This window comes from Topomyia yanbarensis, chromosome 2 (genome assembly GCF_030247195.1).
Source record: "Topomyia yanbarensis strain Yona2022 chromosome 2, ASM3024719v1, whole genome shotgun sequence".
Taxonomy (NCBI): domain Eukaryota; kingdom Metazoa; phylum Arthropoda; class Insecta; order Diptera; family Culicidae; genus Topomyia; species Topomyia yanbarensis.
This window is the reverse complement of record NC_080671.1, coordinates 359,949,750-359,975,288: the sequence shown is the minus strand read 5'-3', so window position 1 is coordinate 359,975,288 and position 25,539 is coordinate 359,949,750. Positions and strand designations below refer to the sequence as shown.

Here is a 25,539-nt window from a genome sequence, read left to right as displayed (position 1 = left end):
CTGTCAATAGAATTATTTCTGAATTTAAAAAAAAAACATAAAATAACATTCATTTCACATTATTGTTTCCTTATAAAAGCATAGGAATCTAGATAGAAATCCTATTCTAAAACTACTTAACAAAATAAAACCGCCAACTGGATATATTTTTGATAGCTGGATCTTTTGGCTGCTCTAAAAATGCCGAACTGGCGCATATTTTCAACATCCTCAGTAGTCTAAACAGACGTTTTTTTGGAGCATTGCCGAAATGTTCCGTTTCCGCCACGGACTCCGATGCAGGGCGATAACAACGACACGACTAGACACTGGCATTGTAAAACTATCGCAAATCTGACTACCCCTCAGTGACTCAGGTAACTGGTAATGTCAAATATGGCTTTTGGTTAGAAAATGCATAAAACTAGAAACACTGAATAGTCTGTTGTTATTTTTCCAAATAACCTGTTATACTCCTTGGTTACGCAGAGAAAAACAAATTGACAAGCAAACAAACTGTTTTACAAAATAGGTAATAGTCTATGGAAAATACTCTGAATTTGTTCACGATCGCGAAAATCTGCTCAGAAATCGTTTGCGATTAGTGTCCTAATGTTTTTACTATTTTCAGCGATCTGACTTATTATGGACAATTCAGAGCAGCAGACTGTCGTCTCCAACATCGTGAACCAGTCTACACGATATTCGCTTCCAAAACCATAAAACGATGCAGTTATACCAGAAACACTCTAGAAAGAGTTTTTCTAAGTTGTGCCGATCGTAAAAATTGTGTCATGGGATTTTGGCCTGTGTTTGTCGAAACAAAAGTTCCGCTGCTTTTGAAAAATGCCGACAGTAACAAAATTGCACCGATTTTTAAACCTGAAAAACACTTTTCCCTGTTGGGAACAGTTAGTATTGTTGATTGTTTTAAAAACGTCACGTTTAAACGTGACGTTTTCCGCGATTGTGTTAAATTAATGTTAATACTTCAGGAAAACTCTTTTTTGTGCAGACTCATTTCCCGCCACGGCATTTGAAAACCCTGCATTTAAAATGCAAAATAAATAACATGTTTCCCAAACTGTAAAGTCAGTATAGTGTCGACAATGTTGGTGATTACCGGGGAAGTGATGACCAATGTGGCGATCGAGCCAACGCATTAAGCCCGCTATTTGGAATCAATTAAAAAACGTAATCTGGAAACTGTACTACCGTTACCGATGCTCAAGGAATACGACGCTACCGAATGGGCCACATACCTCGAAAAACATTCGAGGATAATCTGCCCAAAAATCTGGTGGTGATCAGTAATTGGATCACATATGTGGGAAAAATCGCAAAAGGAAAACTGGCGAGCTCAGTCCATATGGGAGCATGCGGTACACCAACCAGACAGATTTCTGCCGTGCACTGTTGATGTTTTAGTATCTTCCAGTGGGACCGCGATTCGTGATGTATGAAAGCGTGTCTGCATTCACAAACGGAACGGCATTGGTCAGATGGAAAGGTCACTTTACAGCGACAAAAGCTACCCGAAATTGTACGAGGAACCAGACTGGAAAATAATTTAGTTGAAATATTGCGTGTTCCGGTGAAAATGAGGGTTCTAATCAATATTACCACAAGCCACAATTTTTCAATTGTACTTTCGATAGTGGAAATGAGTTCTTAATGTAGCAATTTTCTGGTTATTTACATACAGTTTGTAATTTATAACTTTATTGAGTACGACATACTGTTAGTACAGATTTTGAATCAGGTCAAAGAAGTTAGTTATTGTGCAGGCATAATGGTAAGGTTTTAATCCTAAGTCTTAAATTTTTCTCATTCGTCTTTTCGTCAGCGATTGAGATAGGCAGGAACATTTCTAGTTCTAATCTAATTTCTAATAAATGTGATTCCGATAAATTAATTTATATAGTACAATAAATCATGTAAACCATGAAGAATCCTTGGTGCGAAATAAATTTAAACGAACTTTTGATTGCACAATTTGTATTTTTACGATTATACATTTTGTTCCACACCACGGTTTTCTCATATCGTTCCCATCGCATCGTCAGGATTAACAAGGTATTACCCCAGCATCACCCTGTAAACGAAATTGTACAGTGGCTTGTTACAGAAACCGCTGTGTAAGTCAGGACATCAGTAATATCTGTGAACAAGTACCTGCTGTAATTTTCTAATCAGGTCTTCAATACTAGGACTTTAGCAGCGTAGTTTTCTCCCAAAAACACACCATACTTCAGACGATCGATGGTCAACAGCACCAAGGTCACGGTTTAGTGAAAGATCAACATAGCCAAAGATATCTCGTAAACGGGCTGCTAAATTCGTTTACGATTCCACAACCGATCAACCGGTCGTATGTTTGCGTTGCTTGAAAAACCGGTAATACAGGAATCAAATACTTTATTCGGTTTCCGGCGTAGTACTCAGCGAATCCGACCGACGAAATGACACTGTCGATAAGAAGACCGCGCTGGACGGAAGAATCTTTAACTGTGGTAAAACATGGTTTGGATGTCGGTGTCAGCAAACTGTGATGGATGACACATAAACGAATTAGTGTAGGGGTCAGTGCGGCTTGCAGACGATCGACGCGTCAGCTTGTTGTGTCGATGAATTACTATGCTGGCCATAACCAAATCCACGAACCATCGGAACAGAGCCGTCACCAGGTTACGGCACATATCAAATCGAGAAACTACGCTGTCTTCCAATACCAAGTAGTAACGTCAAATCGCTATCAGTCGCAATAGTCACATGTTTGTGAGCGCTGAAACGAAGGTATTTTATGAATCATTTTTTTATATTTCATACCAATAAACTTCTCTCAAATTCGCCAAAAGCAGTAAAACAAATCCAATCCGAGTGTTGAATCGTTTTTTTCATCTGATGTTTTGTTTATTTTTGCTATGTATTATTGATTGCCAGGATACGCGAATCAAAGCAGTGTTGCCCGAGAAATTAATATGTTGTCACTACCGAGGGGCGAGTCAACGTACAGGTAAATTGCGATAAATTATTCGGGTACTTTTTCGTCAGAATATTTCATTAAGTTTCTGGTCGTGTCGTTGGCGATAATCTGCAGGTTCCACTACGATCCTTAGTTTGCAGGTTAACACGCTTGAAATAATGATTAAGGATTTTTCACCCATTATCAAGATCAATATACCCATTGACATTACCTCATCGAGTAGTTGTGAAATGGATAAAAAGTACACATTATTAGAAACAAAAAAATACCCATTTTTTGACAGCTCGAATAACTTCCGAAAATGGGCAATTTAAATACATAAAATGGGTAAAGTTTTTTTAATAGTGCCACAAGCAATATACACGGTAAAAAAACTTCACCCATTTTATGTATTCAAATTGCCCATTTTCGGAAGTTATTCGAGCTGTCAAAAAACTGGGTATTTTTTTGTTTCTAACAATGAGTACTTTTTATCCATTTCACAACTACTCGATGAGGTAATGTCAATGGGTATATTGATCTTGATAATGGGTGAAAAATCCTTAAGCATTATTTCAAGCGTGTTAACCTGCAAACTAAGGATCGTAGTGGAACCTGCAGATTATCGCCCTGCATCGGAGTCCGTGGAGGAAACGGAACATTTCGGCAATGCTCCGAAAACATCGGCTGTGTAGACTACTGAGGATGTTGCAAATATGCACTAGTTCGGCATTTTTAGAGCAGCCAAAAGATCCAGCCATCAAAAATACCAGTTGGCGGTTTTATTTTGTTTTGTTATTTTATGTTTTTTTTAAAATTCTGAAATAATTCTATTCACAGTATTTTTCATTCTGGAGCGATTTTCATGAATGGGTACTTTTTACGCATTTTGTTGTAACAGCTCTGCGAGAAATAATGGGTATAACCAAATACAAATATATATTTGTATTTGGTATAACATACCCAGGTTGACGTACAAGGTTTGTACTCATTTATGGGTACAAACTCTTTACCCATTTAATGGGTTATTCCACTTTTATTGAAAATGTGTAGTTTTCTACGCATTAATGGGTATTGTATTTTATCAGTTTGGATGAAAACTGGTTTTTGTTGCAAACCGGCTTTCGGCTAATTGGTCATCAGCAACCTGAAAACTGGTTTTCAGCGAAAACAGGTTTTTATCCAGTGAAGAAATTGGCCGTGAGTATCAAAAGTTTCTATCGGTTTCTACCAGGTAACTGGCATCCCTATCTCTACATACAGAGTTTGACAATAGGCAACATCGTTTTTCCACCGATCGATGGGGATCAGTTTGACAAAGTCAAAATCGCTTAAAGCGGCATCAACAAACAATAGTAGCAGTAAACAAAAGAAAACAATGAACACTAAAGTCTTTAACTGATTTGATGTAAACTAAAGTGCTCCCCGTTCGCATTAAAAATTAATTTCGTTCATGTTGTTACAAGCAAAGTTCTTATGTTGGCTACGAAAACATGACGTCACGTCACCCTCTTGGTTTCTACCAAAAGTTAGATACATTCTTTTGAAAAAATACTGGAGATTTTCCCATTTTTTAGATATTTTCTGCTGAATTTCATGGTAGCGTGTATAGGTAAACTTGATCAAAGAACGCATTCCAATTTATTTACAAATCGAAACTCGATTTCTTCCGGGAAAGTCGAGCACGGTTTAAGCAGTTTGACATTTTGCGTGTCAGTTCTCCTCGTGTGTGCTTTATCTGTCTTCATCATCTCATGTCCAACCGGAACGTTTCTTCAGTGAATTTGAGACGGAGCTATTTCATCATCTCGTAATTGGTAATTTGCAGTGATTCGAACAATCATAATAGATAATAGTCTGGCCGCCTGTGATAACCAAAAGTGATTCAAGATGTCCTGGTTATTTGGGTACAAAAGCCAAGTACCGCAGATGCCCCCTCCACCCGGTGCTGAAGGTGGAGCGCCACAAGAGCCGGGTTCTGCGGGACAAGCTGCTGGGGATCAGAATTTAACCAAGGCAGAACGAAAGGCCATGGAAGCGTACCGGTTCGATTCGTCTGCGCTTGAGCGAGCTGCTGAAGCTGCCCGAACACTGGAACGTTCAAGTAAGATTGAAGGCTAATGCTGAGTGTTGCGTAATATGTTGGTATTTTAAAACTCGGAGAAACTTCGTTTCGTTTTCAGAACATGCTCGGGAAGCGCTAGAGTTATCAAAGTTGCAAGAATCTACGAGACAGCATGAATACATGGCCAAGGTGAAAGAGTATGAGGCACATATTGAGTCCTCCAAAGTCGATCAGAAACGGGTTGATCACGAGGAACGTCGCAAAACATTGGCCGAAGAGACCAAGCAACAGCAACAGCGAGCACAGTATCAAGATCAACTAGCCAGGAAACGATATGAGGAGCAACTAGCCCAGCAACAACGAGTGCAGGAGGAAAATATACGCAAACAGGAAGAAAGCGTAGCTAAACAGGAAGCGATGCGCAGAAAAACAATTGAACATGAAATGGAATTGCGCGAAAAGAATAAAATGAAACTTTTGGAGGCAGAGTTACGAGCAAAAGCAAAAGTTGATCGTGAAAATCGTGATCTAACGTTGGAACAGATCCGGTTAAAGGCTGAGGAAAATCGTATAACGGTGATGGAAGGCATAAAGACGGCCGGATCGGTACTGGGCCAGGGAGCGACTGCTTTGCTAACAGATTGGGGCAAAGTGGCTACAACTGTTGGAGGTCTTTCACTCTTAGCATTGGGCATTTATTCTGCAAAAGGTGCAACTGGTGTCACTGCCCGTTATATAGAAGCACGGATTGGCAAACCCTTACTCGTTAACGAGACTTCTAGATTTTCACTTCTGGAAGCAGTCCGTCATCCAATTACGACAATTCAACGGTTCAAGGCTAAGCCTACGGATGCACTACACGGAGTTGTGCTACAACCGAAACTGGAGGAGCGTTTGCGAGATGTCGCCATAGCCACAAAAAATACTAAGCATAATAAGGGATTTCATCGAAATATTTTGATGTACGGACCACCTGGTACCGGCAAGACAATGTTCGCTAAAAAGTTGGCTTCTCACTCCGGGATGGACTATGCAATCATGACTGGCGGTGATGTCGGTCCAATGGGGAGAGATGCCGTGACTGCAATCCACAAAGTGTTTGATTGGGCTAACACCAGTCGGCGTGGATTGCTCTTATTTATTGACGAAGCCGATGCCTTTTTGCGTAAACGTTCGTCGGAACACATATCTGAGGATATGCGATCAGCCCTGAATGCATTTTTGTATCGAACAGGCGAACAAAATCCGCGCTTCATGTTGGTTTTAGCGTCCAACACTCCCGAACAGTTTGATTATGCTATCAACGATCGTTTGGATGAAATGGTAGAATTTACACTACCTGGACTAGACGAGCGAGAGCGATTGATTCGATTGTACTTTGACAAATTTGTTTTGCAGCCTGCAGCCGAAGGAAAAAAGTATGTAATTACTGTTTTGAAACACAAATGCTTCTTGGAAGTTTCGGTTTTCTGAAATATCCCTTTCAGGCGTTTCAAGGTAGAACAATGGGACTATAGCATGGTTTGCAGCAGAATGGCCCAGATGTGTGAGGGAATGTCTGGTCGAGAAATTTCCAAGTTAGGCGTCTCATGGCAGGCGGCTTGCTATGCCTCCGAGAATGGAGTTCTTACCGAGAAAATGGTTCTGGATCGCTGTGACGCGGCGGTTCGTCAACACAGGCAGAAGGTATTTCGTGTAGCACACTAATTTTTAACTGCAACGTTTTAATAAACTATTTCTTTACTAGATGGCATGGCTCTCGGAACAGGAAAAGCAAGACCACAAATCGATAACCGGTGGCAAAGGTTATGTAATTGAATCGTAGAATTTGTGTAAACATTAGTTCCAGAAAAGTGTTTAAACGATTATGAAGGGCTTCGTTTTTAGTAATTCAATTGGCTGGTCCCAATGTTGCGGTACAAAGGCATCCTCTTTTGATCTGAAATTGTTTTTGCTTTCAGCTGCCCAGTGATGCGATGCCTTTTTCCTCAAGAGATCATATCCAATTGGAACGAATTAGTTGCATATGGGTTAGAGAGAAAAAAAAAAAAGTAAAGTCAGAGTGAACCTTTAGTTTAGTTCATCCGTTCCTCTCAGGGAAATTTATATTAAACTTCTTCGAACGGGGGAACCGCAAATGTTGTAACAGACCACCATCGAAACGAGATTGAATGCATTTAGAACCAACTGCATTATTTGAATCTAGTGTGTTCATATTTCTGACGGCTTTCTTTTCAAATGTTAATTAAATGTACTGTATTTTTTTTCTATTAACTGCCACCACAGACTAACAGATATAATATTTTCATTGAGCATGCAAAACCTGAAATTTGCTGGTTGGATAGTATCTACTTAGCGTCGCGGTCCGTTAGTGGTGGTTTACGAGTATTGTCAATTTGGACAATGAATATTGTTTATAATCTAGAGATGCGATGAAGATGAGCACTATTTGTTTATTTGTTGTATCTACACCAAAAACTACGTGGCCCTAATGGTGCTTTGTCTTTTGACAAATCGAGCCAACTTTTCTGTGACCGCAGTTCTGTCCAAGTGTAAGCGTGGAATTGAGCAATGGTGAGGATTTTCAGATATTGCTTGGAGATTTGAAGTTTTTCCAGCTTTATGTATTTTATACGTATTTACGAATGGTCTGCATCTGAAAACGTGCCACAATTTAGTAAAAAACGATTATCGACCTACGTATTTGTGCTCATACATATTGCAGTAAACATTTTTATCATATAGAATTTGCAAAAAAGAATTTTGAATTTCGTTAAGTGCTGATGATTTTAGGATAGGTATATATTTAAAGGTCCCATTCTACAATAAGTCATGGAAAAATGTAAAATGCTCCAAAAAAGACCAAGATTTCCAATGATTCATAAACTGCACGACGACAGTGAAAAATTGAAGAATTTGTTCAAAGTATTATGTTTGTTAGTCTGTGCTGTTACTATAACATGGAAATGTATGGGCTCAAATATAAAAAATGTTAAGTACAATATTGTTTTTTTTTCGAAAAATCCGTAAAAATTGCTTATAATTCTTATTGCAAGAAGTAGTACAGGTAAGTTACAAGCGAGCACCTTTTAACGGATATTACAGGATCAGCTACATCTATAGTTAAGGAGTCAGGAGTCAGAACATATTGGCTCAAATGGCACGTTGCCGTGTCTTCTCATCATTTCCCTCAGCGAAGGCAAAGGAGAAGGAGGAAGTAGAAATGGAAGGGCGGAAAAATAACAGTACAAAAATAAACAGCAGGTAAGTTAAACTCACAACTAGTTCAAATCGCCTGCGAGTATGCCTTAACCACATTGGATAAAGAACTCTAGTATCACAGTCTATTCTCAACCACCAAAGGCATCAGTCACAATACCAGTGTGCTTTCTGCTGCTACACAAGCCAGCGCAAGCAGTTGCTTTTTTCTTGTGTGCTTTGTCTGAAGAACAAAGGGAACCGTTACTATTATTCTATCAAGATGACTAAATCTCGACAACAAAATGTGATTCTTCGGGTTAACACGGTGGCCATTGACTTCCGGTCTTTCCGCATAAGACCGAGTATTGGTGATGTGGAACATTTGTTGAAGGAGAAAATGCCACTTCGGTTTTCAGACGTCAGTTTCATCCAGTTGGAGCACGTCAGACACGCAGTGCTGATAACGTTCAACAAATTCGCCCAGGCAAAAAGATTCATTTCGCAGAACAACTTGAAACACGTTCTGGATTGTGACACCGCAAAAATCAAGATCCCTGTGTATATGGATAACGGAAACGTGGAAGTTAAATTACATGATTTGGCACCACGTACTTGCAAAGTGGCCGTTAAAAGATTCATGTCGTATTTCGGAGAAGTGGAATCCATTACGGAGAATACGTGGAGGAACTACTTTCCAGGTATTTCAAATGATGTTTTGTGGTGAGAATGCGGGTAGAACAACCCATTGCCTCCTACCTTACCCTGCAGTACACAACAGAAGGGGGTGGTACCATTATACATCGAACTCTATGTACATATCAAGGACAAACTAACACGTGCCAGTTCTATGAACAAACGGCACCTTACGGACAACCCTGCCCAGAAACCGCTAAGAAAAGCTCATCTACAGAAAAAAATACCAACACTCAGTATCCAATATCATTCCCTGAGCCACAAATGGTTGCCAAATTTGTGGCTGCTGTTCAAGCAATAATGACAACTGCGAAAGCCGCGTCAAGTACCACAAACTCAACAGTTAATTCCAGCAATGAGGGAGCTCCTAGCAATGACGGAGGGCTCACGCCCGTGACCCGAAAGAGAAATAAGTTAGGAATAACACCTGATCGCGAACATCAAGGTAGTAACCCCGATGATGGCCCAGACATGTGCGAAGACGACAGAGATACAAATGACCCCCATGATATAGTTGACGTGGATGCAAATTTTTCCCCGACACGAAAACGGATCTCCGCGCGCAATGGCAAGTCGCGCGTGCGGGATCGATCATAGCATTAATTGTTTATTATTTTAATTGTTTACATCATGTAAATATATAAAAGACCCACGGCTCCGTGAAGCTAACGCCTTGAGCTGTGCCAAATAAACGAATTATAAAAAAAGAACTTTAGTATGTCTCTGCGTTTCAGTCGTCCAAGCACGGTGTCATCTAGGTAAGGACGGTCGAAAACTCAAAATCGCAATTGCGCTGCGGACAGGCAGTGGCATATCAGATGATATGAGATTCACAAAGGTCTCATGAAAATGATTCTGCGCGCTGAATAGTTGCGTTTGCAGTAGCCGGATAAAGCCCTGGTCATCATGCCGCTGTGGTGTTTCCAAACATATAGGAGGCTTCGAAATCACTCGGCACGGTTGTTCTTGAAACGGCGGACTCAGGACCAACGATGTCAATCGCAGCACATGCCAGCCCATTCATTTCCAGCAATACCGGAATGCCCGGACACCCCGACAAGGTAGATAGTGTTGGCAGCACTTAGTTGGGTTCGGCACGCGATTACTAGCTTGGACCGTAATATGCCTGAACTATGGGTCTTGACTGTGTTGTGCAACAGCGTTATTTGGTTACCCCACTTAGGGTCCAAAACCACTTCGAGCGTGTTGTTCGAAATCGAACTTTACAACCCAGTTATGGGTATCAATAATTACCATACATTAATGATTCTATAACATTTCCCCGAAAACCATTCCCCAGAAAATAAAATGCCGAAGCTCTTTCCCCAGAAACATATTTTCCAGAAAGTACCAAATCCTTGAAAACTACTTTCCAGAAAGTATCAAATTCCAGAAAAAAAATTCCCAGAAGGAATCATAACTAATTTTTTACCAGAAAATACCGAAACACAGAAAATTTTTTAACCGAAATTCTGTTTTTTTTTCAACCAAGTTCGTAGCAATTACTTCATTTAGATTATATTCTCATTAAATGCGGGACATAGCGGTAATTGGTAGATTTTGCCAACCTGAAAAGGCGACCTGAGCGGCGAAAGGCGAAACCCCTAAAATCTAAATAAAAAGCTTGTTATGATCACAATAATATGGGGAAGGGTCCTTTTGTGATTTTTGAATATAGAACACCAATTGATAAATAATTGATTTATTATCATTCTTTTCATTGAGTGATTAGATCAAAATTTGGCCGAATAAAACTTGATGTTTTTCTTTTAAAAGTTGAACAAAACAAATGTTTCCAAAAATGAAACTCAAAAGAACAACTCATGTTTAAAAGAAGGGTAACTCTTCTATAAAATGTATCCATATGAAAAATAATCAGTACCAACAGTGCAATACAACACTTTAAAAACTGTCTCAATTTTTGAACAAGACTGACATAAAGCCATTTGGCATAATATCGTTTGACATAAGACATTATATGCTAGTTGGCCATTTGGCATAACAGGCCTATGGTATAAATATCATTTAGCGTAAGTTATGAACAACAAACAACAAAAGCTGAACAAACCTTTATTACGCGGGAACAGGCTGAACAAGAACTGGACAAGCCATTAGCCAGCATAATTGTTTGTTGGGATACTTTCGAAAGTATTTACTGCCTCATGTTTGAGTAAGCCGAGCAATCGGGTGGGTCGCAAGTTTACGTACGAAATATTTCCAATGCAAAAAATTATATATGCTCACTTTTTGTCAAATTGTGCATTCATTTCGATTTTAATACAGATCCAAAGAAAGCTTCAAAGAAGGAATCAACCCCTATGTTTGAGTAAACCGGGCAGGCGAAAAGATCACAAGTTTGCGAGCAAGAATTATTTTGCATACAGATTCAAAGAACTGCTCATGTTTAAAAGAAGGAATCAATTCCTATGTTGGAATAAATTGGCTATACGAATAGACTTGGCTATACAAATAGAACAGGCTTGCTTGCGAAGGACCGCCGCTTCCGACAGCTGATCCTCAGCAGTTTTACATCGCATCAAAAGATGGGGGGCCGGTGGCAGCCCTAACCCATAATGAAAATCCACGAAATGCCGCCTCCGACATTATTTCATGAATCCACGTCCAAAACAGCTTGTTTCGTGTTTTTTATCCCACTTTACTGTCGTAGTTTGCAAAGAAATATCGCGTGTGGCAGGTTATCTGTTCCTGTGACTTGAAGAAGAACATTTACATCGCAACCAGAACCATCAACTAGAAAATTTAATTTATTAATATATTTTACCATTATGGAAATGAGGCCATGGAGTTGTATGCCGTGAATAACGTCCTGGTGTGCCTATTAATTTCAATTACGCAGATAACGTTGTTTTGGGATGTATTTTCGGAAAATGGTGTACCCTTTGTTACTAGCTGTAAAAAATCATGTATTCACCAAACCTCACATTTTCGCACCGGATTCATTGGCGTTCCTGTGGGACAATTGAAATCTCTCGCAAACTCAACCATGTTGCTCATAGGACCGATGACTCGGAATCGTCCAGGTGAGTGAACTCCCGTAGTGATCCTTTTGCTCATTGTTTCCGGTCGGTACACGGAACACCAGGTTTGGGCCGCCGATAGCCAGAACATTTGCTCTGGTGTCAGATCAAGTCCAGGTAACTGGGGTTCAGGTTCATTCCATTCTGCCCACTTCCGATAGGCGTAGTAGGCTTCCTTAATTCCTCCATTGTCGGCAATGTTTTCACCCTGGGTGCTCACACCGTTTACTCTTAGCCTAACATTCGGTTCGGTGTAGTTTCCGTACTGCTCAATTATGCATCGAGCCTTCTGTAGATATGCCCGCTTGGTACTCGGTTGCCACCAATCGTACAGGTTACCATTTTTGTCGAATTGACGGCCTTTGTCGTCAAAACCATGCGTAATTTCATGTCCAATTACGTATCCAATCGCTCCATAGTTTAAATACTTGGGTCGGTCGTATGCAAAAAAGTGTCCCTGAAGAATGCCGGCCGGAAATTCTGAAATTTGATGGATTATTAGTAGAGTAGGAAAGGTGCATATTTATAAGGAGTTGTCGGTTAGGTTTGTTCGCAATACATAAGTCAAAAGTTGAGTTCAATGGATGCCGTTATTTGCGAACATCCTTGATGAAAAACTTTTTGCACAAGCGATGTTTCCGTGAGTCACTTTTGTTAATAAAAATTTAGTGTGTACCGTAAAATTGACAACTTTTTCAAAAGTTTTTCGATCAACTATTTTCAATTCAAGTAGATATAACTGTTTGCATTTTTAAAACAAGTACTGGTACCAATATAGATTGAAAATGTTAAAATTATTGTGTATTTTATTTCGTTTTTCTTTAAAAATAACAACAACAATTTCTGCGGTGTCTAAAAAAGTGATTAGTTCAGTTGAACTTTATTGATTTCATGAATATACAAGAGATTGTTTGAACAGGTTGAAACGACTCAGGAGAGTTGTGTCATTTTCAATTTAAGTTTGTGTACATAAAAGATACATCAAATGACGAAATAATTATTTAGAATATGGTTTGTTTTTTTGATTCGATGATTTTGTTAGAGAGAATCATCTTATCGTACGTTGCTAAAAATAGTCTCATTTGGTCAAACTTACCCCGGTGATCAAAGATACCCCGTTTTACGGTAGCTGTATTACGTCAATGAAATAATTTTTAGACGATTTTCCGGATGTTGTTTTAAAACAACATTGCGCATTTAAGGGTTAAATTTTGGTGGTCCTCGTGGTTATAGTGTTCAAAGAATTATCTTTTTAGATATTTGAAACAAACCAAGGCAATGTTCTTCAAATTATAAAACAATCAAATTGAAGCGGTTTTGGTGAATAAACTATATGTCTATCTATCCGTTAAAGTCTAATGTTATTTTCTAAAAATTTAAGGCTCTTGAAAATTCTTGTATGAAGATTTTTTTTCAATAGGTCCAATCTGCAAAAAAAGTCTCTCTTTGTTTACTTTCTCTTTCGCGAATTACTCGGTCACCTTTCTGATTTCCCTTCAACTGTTTGCAAAATCTTTGGTCTTTCGAAACATACTGATAAATGTTCAAAAAGTTTTAAGATTTTGCAGTAATAATCGAAAGAGAAAGCGAAAAAAGGAGGGCTCTCATTTGCAGATTGGACCTAATGAAAAAAAAGTCTTCATATTAACTTTTCTCTTTTAAAACGCTAATTTCTTGTAAATACTTTGTTCTAGAGACTTTTTGAACTTTTATTGGGGGACATTTTTGCCGAAGCGATCTGCATAAACCACGACAACATTTAAGGTTCAAGAAATAGTAGTATGCGTAGAAAAAATTATGTTCAGCCACCGGCTTATCCATATAAAACCTTTTCAAAAATTTAAAAGGAAAATATCAGTCGATTTATCAGATCATCACGATTCAAATTATGCCAAATAGTTGATGGAAAAACAATTGACCGATCGGAATGGTGTTTTTGAAAAAGTGGCTGTAATTTTTTGTCACTCCCACGCGTAATGAAAAAAAAACACAGTCACTTTTTCAAAAGCACCATTCCGATCGGTCAATTATTTTTCCACCAACGATTTGGCATAATTTGAATAATTATTATGTAATAAATCGACTGATATTCGTCTTTTAGGGTTTTTAAAAGTTTTTATATGGATAAACCGGTGGCAAAGCTGAACGCATTTTTTTCTACGCAAACTACTAAGCCTTCAATTCTTACACATACTCAAAAAAGGTTTCTTGTACCTTAAATGTTGTCTCTCGAACAAAGTATTTACACGAAATTAGCGTTTTTTAAAAGAAAAAAGATAATATAAGATTTTTCAACAGCCATCTTACCTTAAATATTTAGAAAATAACATTAGACTTTAACTGGTAGAGATAGACATCTAGTTTAGTCACCAAAACCGAATAACGTGCACTGGGCAATAGACCCGTGGTGCAAAAATTACTTCCCCTAACAGTGATTCATCTCAAGGTGAGCTGGATGTCGAAACCAAATCGGCACCTCGGCTCAAGGTTTGCTCGGCCACCGGGCAATCTTCTTCCGGACTAAAGACAAAAAGTGTTTGAATCTATTTCAGATTGTATTCTTCGATACATCCATACGTCCGCAAGTGATCTCGAGCATCTTTCATAGTAAAGTCAACTGCAACAAGATGGGTCAAGCCTCGACAGCTCCACTGGCTTCGGTACATTCAATCAAAACCTCACCGCCTCATTCAAACTCAATGATCCTGCTTTAGTTTACGTCGCAGAACTTGCTGCTGTTCAGTATACCATTGGGATTATTGATACTTTGCCCACCGATCATTACTTTATTGTCTCTTAGGCTATCTCAGCTCAATAGAAGCCCTCCGTTCAATGACACCTAAAAAGCATATTTCAGATTTTTTGGGAAAAGTCTGGGAGCTCCTGCGTGCTTTGTCTGTAAGATCGTATAAGATTGCCTTAGTTTGGGTTTCCTCGCATTGCTCCATCTCAGGTAATGAGGAATCTAAAGCGGGCGCTTTAGAAGGTGACATCTACGAAAGACAAATCTGTTTCAATATCTCTCGTCATAGGACGCTAGAAAGTTGGCAGACATCATGGAGCAATGGAGAGTTAGGACGGTGGCTAGATTCTAACCTCCCGAAAGTATCAACGAATCCTTGGTTCAGAGGAATGGATGTGGGGCGGATTTTCATTCGTGTGATGTCTCGGCTCATGTCCAATCACTACACGCTAGACGCTCATCTCCGACGTATTGGGCTTACAAATAGCCGAACATATTGTCTGGGCATGCGCCGGGTACTGTTCTGCCATATCTCAGCTATTGAATTTCCTTCGGGACCGGTTCGAGATGTACTGGCAGGCCGCGATCTATCTATACCTATCTTGATACCTTGTTGGCTATAGCATCATCTCGCCAATGCCGAGCGTATCGTAGAACTCCATCTTTGTAGGTCTTGGGCTGCTTCCTTCCAGTTCCCCCACATGTTCAGGGATCTCAGGTCCTCTTCCACTGTGTATAGCCAACGTGTTCGTCCTGGCACCCTGCTGAATATTGTTTTTGCAATTCTTTCTTCCTACATTCGTAACACATGACCAGCCCATTTCAGTCTGCGGTATTTTATCTGTTTAACAATATCCGCAGTTTTGTATACTTGGTACAACTCATGATTTATGCGTCTGCGCCACAATCCATTTTTGCATATCCCGCCGAATATTGTCGGCAGCACTTTACGCTCGAAGACTGCGAATGCGCTACTATCTGCCTCCCTCAACGTCCACACTTCGTGGCCATAAAGAAGGACAGGGTTACTCAACTTGTGTATATAACGGTGTCTTGTGTAAGGCGAATGTTGTTGACGTTTGCAGGTTGCAGGACCTAAGCTGGTTACGTAGACCGACACTGTTGGGAGCTGCAATATGCCTTTTTACGTCACGGGAGACATCGTTGTCGCAAGTCATAAGTGTAGCAAGATAAACGAATTCTTCGACCACCTCAAACACGTCACCATCACCACTACCTCGGAACCAACACCGCCTCTCTCTTTACCTGCGACCATGTACTTTGTCTTGGCTGAGTTGATGACTAAGCCTATCCTCGCTGCCTCCCTCTTAAAGGCATGAATGTCTCTTCCACTACTCTACGATCGATTCCAATCACATCAATATCGTCCGCTACACCAAGGAGCATATGCGACCTTGTGATGATAGTTCCATTCCTTTGCACGCCAGCTCTCCTGATAGCTCCTTCAAGAGCAATATTGAACAGCAAATTTGAAAGTGCATCGCCTTCTAGGGGCAGATCACTTGTGATGCATTTTGAAAAATCAGCGAAATTAAATGCATTTCTTTCCATCAAAATAGAAATTCAAAATGTATTTTGCGTTGCGTGCAATATAATTTGCGTTGCGTGCAATGTATTTTGCGTTGCGTGTAAGACGTCAAAACCCTACAAAAAACTAGCCTTATATTCAACACAACGTCCAACAAAGTGGATCAGCGTAGGACGATTGTTAAACAAACTTTTGTTCGAAGGAGTGCAAAGTTGATGAAAAAATGGAAATTAAATGCATTTTTTCTAATTTGATGCAAATTTGTTATACATTCCTAGAGTGATCTGCCCCTAGATCGCCTTTCTTCAGTCCATCTAAGGTCACAAATTAGGTTGAGATCTCATCTGTAATCCGAATACTTGATTTTGAACCATCCAACGTCGCACGTATCAGTCTAATCAGTTTCGCCGGAAAACCATGTTCTGACATAATCTGCCACAGCTCATTTCTTTTCACTGAGTCGTACGCCGCCTTAAAATCCATGAACAGATGGTGGGTCTGCAAGTTGTACTCCCGGAAGTTGTCTAGAATCATCCGCAGGCTGAACATCTGATCCGTCGTTGATCCGCCCTCACGAAAACCAGCCTGGTATTCGCAGACGAAGGACTCCTCAAGCGGTCTCAGTCTGGTAAACAGGATACGTGACAGCATTTTGTACGCCGGAGAGATATACCCCTGTAATTATCGCACTCCAGTCTGTGTCTTTTCTTGTAGAGGAGTCCATCCAGCCGACTAGCAGGCAATTCTTCGTCCGCCCATATTCTTAGAATAGTGCGGTGGGTTATTTGGCGCAGCTACTACCGTGTTTGAGAAGTTCTACCGGGATCTCGTGCTTCCCAGCAGCTTTACCGGTTTTCAGCTTACGTATAGCGTTCTTAACCTCGTCTAGTGTTGGTGGATCCGTAATTTTCAATGCTTATCCTGTTCCTAGATACACTTTCACTTCCGCCATTCAACAAAACCTCGAAATGCTCCTTCCACCTGACAGCCAGCATTGTTTTGTCCGTCAGCAAATTTCCCTCTCGGCACATAACGGGCACTGGCGCTGATTTCTACCGTGTACTGTTGACTCTTGCGCTTCAGCAATCACACTTTCTTCGTGCTGCCTTTTCTTTTTGCAGTAGATTCTCACACGGCACTTCTCGCTTCCCCGTACCGCTCTCTGATGCATGTACCAGCCACTAGCATCCGGCTTCTGGCCGTGTTCTTCTCGTTCGTCACTCTCTGGTACTCTTCATCGAACCAACCGCTTCGTTGGCGCCGCTGAGCTGTACCTATCACTTCTCGCTTCGTTATTGTTACAGCTTCGTGGCCAGCCTCTCACATGCTGTTGACATTGCCAGTTACGTTGGTCTGATCTATCCGCTCATCCAGCTTCTGGCAATACTCAGTTGCTACACCTTCACCGAAAGATGTTGAATATTGGATCGAATCGTTTTGTTGTTTCTTGGACGAGTGATGCTGGATAATCTTGCACTAATATTTGTTACTACGAGATAATGATCCGAGTCGATGTTTGGGCCTCTGAAGGTCCTCATATCAATGACGTCGGAGAAATACCGTCCATCTACCAGTACGTGTTCTATTTGGGAACAAGTACTGCCACCTGGGTGTCTCCAGGTGTGCTTTCGGATATCCTTACGTGCAAAATAGGTATTACTGATTGGCATACCCCTAGCAGTAGTGAAAGTGGCAAGCCGCAGGCCATTATCATTGGTAGCAGAACAAAGGCTCTGTGTATCAATAATTGGGTGAAAGAACTGCTCCCTCCCAACCTATGCATTAGCATTTCCGATGACTATTTTGACTCTTGTCTTGGGAACTCCTCTATATGTCCCTCGTATACAGCTTCCTAAAAACTGTCAACATACATATTTAAGTGCCCCTATTATTTTTCTTATCATTCTCAGAAGTCTCCTCTTTTGCTTGTGCCATACACCAACGATAGTTTGATGCGACTTCAATCTGACATGAAACATCTCTGTTGATTGAACCAACAAACACGGGACCTACAGCACGAATATCACATGCGCAACGCAGTGTGTTGCCGATCCGCATCTAAATCGTATTACGAAAGCGCCTGGACTGCCGGCTCGAGGAAGACTCCCGAGTCTGTGATCATTACCGTTGATCTCCCGTTGCCGGAAACTGAAAGATAATATTTTCTTCCACCTTTTCAGTTTTGTCTCTGATACCCAGATGTAGAAATTCTGGAAAAATGGTTGTAAAATGTTTCGCTTAGTTAATAATTAATTGTTCCGATAATCCCCCTGCTAAAAATCTTAATGTGCATTACTATACAAAAAACACACTAAATGATATATGTATATACGAATATTATATTATTTAAGTTGTATAAGTTGGCCGCAAAATTTCTTTAGTATCATGATATAAAAAAATTAAATATGTAATCCCCTAGTTTTATGAAATTCCCAATGTAAAACAAAGAAAAATTGGCACCTTTAAGCTAACGCAAACGTGCCTTATCAAATAAACGAATTGAATAAATCATGAATGTGTTACGTATACTTACGAATACTATTTTCGCTTGCCGAGTAAAAAGCGTTGACAACCGCTGGTCTGGAGTGGCTGATCCAATCAGTCTTGTTGACTGGCTGACGTAGTCTTTTGAATGCTTTTGTAGTTTTGAACCGGTTTAAAAGCAGAATGGCGTTCAAAAAGCTCTCATCTGGTTTCAACTGGAGACCGTCATAATACTCAGCAATATTTCTATCATACATCAGCTCATCTGGGTATCCTATGTGAGTGACCATTGATCCGACTTTATCCAAAGCCGATTGCCGAGTGATTTCGTCCATCCACTTAACATTTTTTAATATATCTACAAACGCTGACTTGATGTTGTTCACCATGTCCAAAGCGGCATGTTTCGAGTCTTTGTGAAAATATTTTCGAACGTATAAGGCTCCGACCGAGATCGATAGACGTTCAGCAACAATGTCCACACATTCCTTCCAACGAGGCTCATGTTTTTGCTTACCGCTTATTACTGTACTATATTGTAATTGTCGTTTTCGAATACTATCAGTAAGGAAGAACGATGAAAATCCGCTGACTCGCCACAGTACATAATTAGCCAAAGTCCTTTTCGGGGTATTATAAAGTAACTGTCCCAATTGGTCCATGAAGGTTGGCACGTTGACGTTAATAATTTCGTTTTCGTCGATGGTTATCCCAGTGCCCCTTAGAATCACATTGAAATACTCGACCCAATCTGTATAGGGATATCTTCGTTGAAATTCTTCAACTGTCATCGGATTGTGCAGCGCAGTAATGTTACGACGTTTTTCTTTGGATATCGATATCTTGGCAAGTGCAATTTCAAAATTTAAAGATTTCAGTAGGTCTTGTTGGGCACGTTCCTTGCTGGCACCGAGCAGAACAGCCATATCAACCATGTAACTGTAGTACGCCGATACTATCGGATGATTGATTCCCTTGATTAGGTATTCACGGTTAGTACCTAAAGAAGCTTGGTCTATCTACAAATATATTTAACCTACAATCCGATATGGGCAATCACAATATGGTGCTTACTTTAATAGTTCTGCGGCTTGAATTTTCCAAATCCGATCCAACTGAAAAATTTATTAAATAATCCGTACTGTAGCCCAGCCGTCGACAATATTTGACCGCTTTCACCCATGACCATGTAGAGTCAAAATTCCATTTATCTTCCTTCAGTACTGGCCAACCACCAAAATGGTCAAAAACAGCTTCAAGTGGCTTGATTCCGTTCTTCTGAATTTGGGCTAAAATTGACAACATTGATCAAATTTCCCAAAACTAAATTGGGGACAAAGCTCACTTTTGTTCATACAAATTCTGAATAGATTTTTCGAAAACTTGAATGGCTCGGGCTCGTTTTCAATAACATTTTCGCTCACTAATGAATGTATCTGTTCTTTTAACCGATCCCTTATCACCGAAAAGGTGTTGATAGAGACTCGATCGTCCGGGATTGTAGTTTTTCTTACGAAACTTCCGCAAGCATAGTTGAAGAAATCATCACACGGTTCCACATTCAGATCCATCTGATCAAGTGCCTTCGAAGCTATGGGGAAACTATATTGTAAAAGATTTATATATGTACATCTTCACTTACCCAATTGGATGCATCCTTCCGAGACACATATTGGTTTGGGTTCTATAAAACTTCGATAGTCAAATAAAGTGGCTCGTTCCTGTCTGGAGCTTGCTAATGCTTTTGGTGAGTGTAGAACGTTGTTTCGAGCTGTAATAGAACGAACGAGTTACGTGCCCAAAATAATTATGTATGGAGAAAGCATCAGTTTATGCCGAAGAAGAAAATAAAATATTACATACATGTATAACATTTCATTCTTAAGCGCAATGCCTGATAAAATAATTTAACATCATCTGGGCTTTTGAAAAAATGGTGGGAATATTTTAATTTTTAAACTTAGGTTAAAGGAATCCTAGAACTGTTCAATTTTTTTACAATTTTTTTTATTTACAACGCTCATGAGAAAACTAATTTTGAAATCTAAATTAATCATAATCCTTGCATTTCAAATCGCGTCGAGCGCACATTTGAAGACTATCTTACGATATTTAGATGGGCGAGAATTTGTTGAATGAAATAAAAATATTCTTAAAATAGAACGAGAAATGTGGAATAAAAGTATGATGGGACAAATTAATCGATATAGAAATACAGCAATCACCTAATTGACATCTTCATTCAGCAACCAAAGATCAATTCCCTGTTGTTTGGTTGCATAGAACGTAAACCCCAATCACCTACCAACGAAAAGCCTTCTGACATCTGATTGTTTAATTTTTAAGCAACGGATCATTCTAAAAAATTTCAGATGGATTCCATGTAGATTACAACGTGTTTTGTAAACAACACTATACACGTAGAGTTGATGTCTCAATATCAGTTGATTTTAGGTGTTGCAAGATGGTATTTAAAATGATCGTAAAGTACGCTATAATGCTCGTTTTGCCCTGATTCCTCTTTTCTTAGCGTTTATTTTTATTAATGACTATATAACTTGGAAGAAAAAAGAATGCGGTTCACCATAGTTAGTGCTTCTTAAACAAAAAAGTTTAATGATTCTATAGAAGATAGTAGGATTGTCCGTGTAGAACGTTATAATCCGTTGTACCCTAATTCTCCCCAAATGTTGGGTTTTGCCTTTCTCATATAAAGAAAGGCTATGCATTCACTCCAAAAATCGATCTTCTAACCGAGGCCCGGAGGGCCGAGTTTCATATCCTATTCGATTCAGTTCGTCGAAATCGCAAAATGTCTGTGTGTATGTATGTGTGTGTCAAATAATGTCACTCAATTTTCTCAGAGATGGCTGAACCGATTTGCACAAACTTAGTTTCAAATGAACGGTATAACGCTCCCATAAGACGCTATTGAATTTTTAGTTGTTCAGACTTTCAGTTCCGGAGTTATGGATTGAAGAGTGCGGTCACACAGAAAATTCCCATATAAACTGGTAACCCCATGATGCCCGAATGATGTAATACATATTCAAATATGTTCAACATTACTTGGATTTGCGGGTCTAGATCACTGATGACCAATTAAAGTAGTTTTGACCACATTGGTCACCTATGACGGATCTTGATGGCCCCGGGGAACTCGCCCAGTTCCCAAGCTAATGTCACACCTATTTTCCAGCAAACTCTTAACCGATTTTTACAAACTTGATTTCAAACGAGAGATATAATACTCCCAATGAGTGCTATTGAATTTCATTCAGTTCTGACTTGTGGTTGCGAAGTTACAGGTTGGTTATTGCGGTCACTTAATAATTTCTCATATGAACCGTACAATCGTAATACCTCATAGATTTAAAATCTATTTAAATGAACATCAAATTACGCAGGCCTAGATCACTGATGACGAATCAAAAATTATTGGAATATATTGTCCACTATCGATAATTCCGGAAGTCCCGGGTTCCGGGTATATTTCGGATCTAAACCAATTTTCACTAACCTAGTCTCAAATCGAAGGTATAATATGAAGTTCAGTGTTGAACCCTCCTTCTTGAGGGGTTTGAAGGTATTGCAAACATCATCAAGCATATTGCGTGCATCAGTGCTAAAGAACCTCTGACAGACAATCGTTTTAATATGGTTATTGCATTACGCCTCGATAGTAATGCATCGAGTAGACCGAGAGAGCTTATAGGCCTTTTTATGTGTGGTGTTTTTTCATACTCCGCACCTGCTCAAACAATCGACACCTGTGCGCGCTGGCGTGGCCGAGTCGCGAGTCAATGTGAATTGATTTTTGCTGTGGGTCGTGTTTGCAAACATTATTCCACAGCTTAATGGCGGGGTTGATGGACACGGCTCGCAGTGGAGGTCATTGTGTGTCGATTCATCGGTCGACTACGTCATCATGCTAATTATTTAAAAAAAAAAATAAACAAAAGAAGCATATTAGTTTTAATTAATTATTGTGCTTATTTGAAAGTTTTCATTCAAATTTGTTATGAATGTTTATAAAATTCGCTACTGATAATTTTTGCATGTATCAGACAACTAGTAGTTGGGAAATTTGATTCTGAGATGATTGTGATTTTCATTGGTTTAGTTTTCGATAAAAATACACTGAAAAAAATTCAGTTTGGACAACGAAAAGTTTATTTCGAAGAACTTTTTTTCCTTAACAGTGCCCAACTTTAATTTTTGACGGTAGGTAGGGAACATAATCTATCTATCTATCTATCTATCTATCTATCTATATATAAAAGCCAATGTTTGTATGTATATGATTTATAGACTCCCAAACGGCTTAACGGATTGCCGTAAAAAATTATACACAGCAGGCATTTGTTACGAAGCGTGTTTGTGTGATATTGGTTGGGGATTATCTGCCCGCCAGATCGCGCTTCGGAACAAATTGTGTTTTCCTCCTATTTCGTTGAAAGTCGCTGCAACGCGCGATGGATATTAGCTAGTTACCAATTTTGAAACAAAATTTCATCCAAATCAAAAATTTTTTTTTGAAAATCGACTTTAAATTTTTAAATTTTTTTCAGTGTAGGAGTCGATGAACAATTCTTTCAATAACTTTATTTAAAAATTTGACTAATTTTGCGAAAATTGCTCCTGCAACATTTTTTGAAGGATTTGTCATTTTTAGACTATAACCATTTGAAAAAAATTGGTAAAAAAAGTTTGACCTTTTTCAAAAGACAGTCTAGATCATTTTTGGAAAAACAATGTTTGCAAAGCGGATTTTGACAAAGTTCTTATGTACAGAAAGTTTCATTAAAATCTGAGAGAATGCTGTCAACATTTGTTCGAGTTGGCGCGAAATTCGTCAAATCTGACTCAGACATCATACATAAAAGCTCAATAGCTTAATTTAACAAAGCTGGATTGACTAGCAGTCTTCGACAAAGTTTAATTATAGATAATTAAATTATCTTTCTTATTTTCACTTACAATGATGATACTATGCATACAGTGCTACCTAGAGGTGAAAATGCGAACTAGTTTGTTCTCTCCATGTAAATTGTTGAAAAATCCAATACAAACTTCAGGCACGTTGGTCCGGTAGCTAGACTTGTCCGAATTGCTTCAAATTTAGAGCAAGTATTCCTGGTGGGACTAGAAATCGACTCAGGAGTGGGCCGATTGAGTTTTCAAAAATTAATTATTTTTCTGGGTAGTCTAGTATGCATTCTTTATTACAGTCACCATAATGCTGTTCGTCATTGTGCATGTATATATTTTGTTAAAAGATTGAGGTTCGGATGGACGTAAATGGCTGCACAAGGAAAATATTAGTGTCGAGGAAGAGTAATTACTTGGAAAAAAAAAGTTCTTTCCGTTCGTAAACATTATAAAACTTTTTTTGGAAGTACTTCTGTATTTTTTTCATTTTTATTTCGACTAGTATGAAGTCATATTTTTCTTTTTTACTTTTTAACGACATGAAATTAGCTAAGTAGGGAAAGTTATGAAAATTTATAACCATAGTACTCAAGTGAGAGTAAAGATGTGATATATACAGATCGGAAAACTAGAAGTGGCAGGGTCATTAGGAACAGGCTTAAAATCTTACGGACGGATCTTTCGTCTTGTGCTGGCAGGAGTTGAGCTTAGGTAGAGTTAATACGAATCGCTCATGTCTTGCAACATGTGTCACGGCAAAGACAAACTTGTCCCTCTTTGCCACGAGAATGACAAAAGAGAAGTCACGTAAGATCACTCCTAGAAGTCTGTTGATTATTCATACCGTCAATGACAATCATCAACCGAACCAAATCAACTAGCTAGGAGCTAAGTGATTTTTGTCTATCCACAGTTTAGTCTTTTTCAGGCGAAAAAACGTGTAGGAAAAAATACATACAATTTTTCACAGGTTTGAAATTCCATGAACCAAAAAAATAGCTAAACGCATAATCGCGCGAAAGATGACTTGACAACATCTGGCATTTCTTTGGTTTATTTCTCTGGGTATAGGGAAACATTAAACTGTTATCTGGAATTTTGAAGTCCGTATACATTTTTAAACTTAATGCAATGTCGCCCAACTGCTACTCCGACCCTCCCTACCTGATAAAAAATCGTTGTTTTTTGTGTCAAACAATAATACATCTAAATTTATATCCCATTGGTCACAAACTAGTTATTATATGTAGTAAGAGTAAAAATTTGATCGAAATCTTGAAATCTTAAAAATTTGATCGAGCAGTGGAATGATTGTGGAGTTATCATGCTCATCACAAATGTTACAAAAACGGAAAGGCGGTAGCTTTTTCAATATTTAACTATTATTAATTATGAAAGCAATTGATATAAATGCACAAAGATTGGCTGATGGAATAAATTCCAAAGACATAAGAAGTTCGTTCCTTAATTCAACTACAACTTCACTTGACACATTCGAAGCTTGTACCGAAATTCGATAATTCCCAAGAAAAAATACATTGAAATACAAGAAATCATCAACAGTTATTATATGAGATCCATAGAAATAATTGATCCCCAAACTACTTACAACCCACGATCTGATCATCGAACAGCATGTAGAGAAGTGAAATGAGCAATATTACCACAGCACTTGCACACACGATACTTATAAGAGTGAGAATCTTTTGGCGCGTCGTTCTACGTTTCCACCAAGACGGGGTTCTATAATTGAATAATCCAAGTGGAGAAATGTGTTATAGAAATCAATCACTGAGTCGTAGATATTGCATTAATCCTGAGCCAAACAACTTTCCTTGTCGGTGCGCTGTCTGGTGAGTATTCCGTCCGTCGATCACAGGAACAATTGTT

The 25,539-nt window shown here is 39.1% G+C and overlaps 2 protein-coding genes across 2 annotated transcripts; one reads left to right on the top strand and one right to left on the bottom strand.

Annotated features, from left to right (window-relative positions):
* Positions 1-4,637: 4,637 nt before the first annotated feature.
* LOC131684349 (ATPase family AAA domain-containing protein 3A homolog) lies at positions 4,638-8,011 on the top strand. The gene is made up of 4 exons (XM_058967147.1): positions 4,638-5,048; positions 5,128-6,427; positions 6,497-6,695; positions 6,757-8,011. The coding sequence occupies exons 1-4, from the start codon at positions 4,835-4,837 to the stop codon at positions 6,832-6,834; spliced, it is 1,791 nt and encodes a 596-aa protein (XP_058823130.1). The 5' UTR covers positions 4,638-4,834; the 3' UTR covers positions 6,835-8,011.
* A 3,820-nt stretch (positions 8,012-11,831) lies between these two features.
* Positions 11,832-20,300, bottom strand: LOC131684348 (neprilysin-2-like). The gene is made up of 4 exons (XM_058967146.1): positions 20,063-20,300; positions 19,792-20,006; positions 18,767-19,736; positions 11,832-12,421 (listed from the first exon to the last, which is right to left on the bottom strand). Exons 1-4 carry the CDS (start codon positions 20,286-20,288, stop codon positions 11,832-11,834), a joined length of 2,001 nt encoding a protein of 666 aa, XP_058823129.1. The 5' UTR covers positions 20,289-20,300.
* Between the last annotated feature and the right edge of the window lie 5,239 nt (positions 20,301-25,539).

Bases quoted from the DNA above. Each gene is read 5' to 3' on its own strand.
- LOC131684349 (XM_058967147.1), top strand. From the start codon at position 4,835: ATGTCCTGGTTATTTGGGTACAAAAGCCAAGTACCGCAGATGCCCCCT. The intron at 5,049-5,127 runs GTAAGATTGAAG...TTTCGTTTTCAG, and splicing joins CCGAACACTGGAACGTTCAA to AACATGCTCGGGAAGCGCTA. The intron at 6,428-6,496 runs GTATGTAATTAC...TATCCCTTTCAG, and splicing joins CCTGCAGCCGAAGGAAAAAA to GCGTTTCAAGGTAGAACAAT.
- LOC131684348 (XM_058967146.1), bottom strand. From the start codon at position 20,288: ATGGATCTGAATGTGGAACCGTGTGATGATTTCTTCAACTATGCTTGC. The intron at 19,737-19,791 runs GTAAGCACCATA...ATATATTTGTAG, and splicing joins CAAGCCGCAGAACTATTAAA to ATAGACCAAGCTTCTTTAGG. The intron at 12,422-18,766 runs GTAAGTATACGT...ATCAAATTTCAG, and splicing joins GGCAAGCGAAAATAGTATTC to AATTTCCGGCCGGCATTCTT.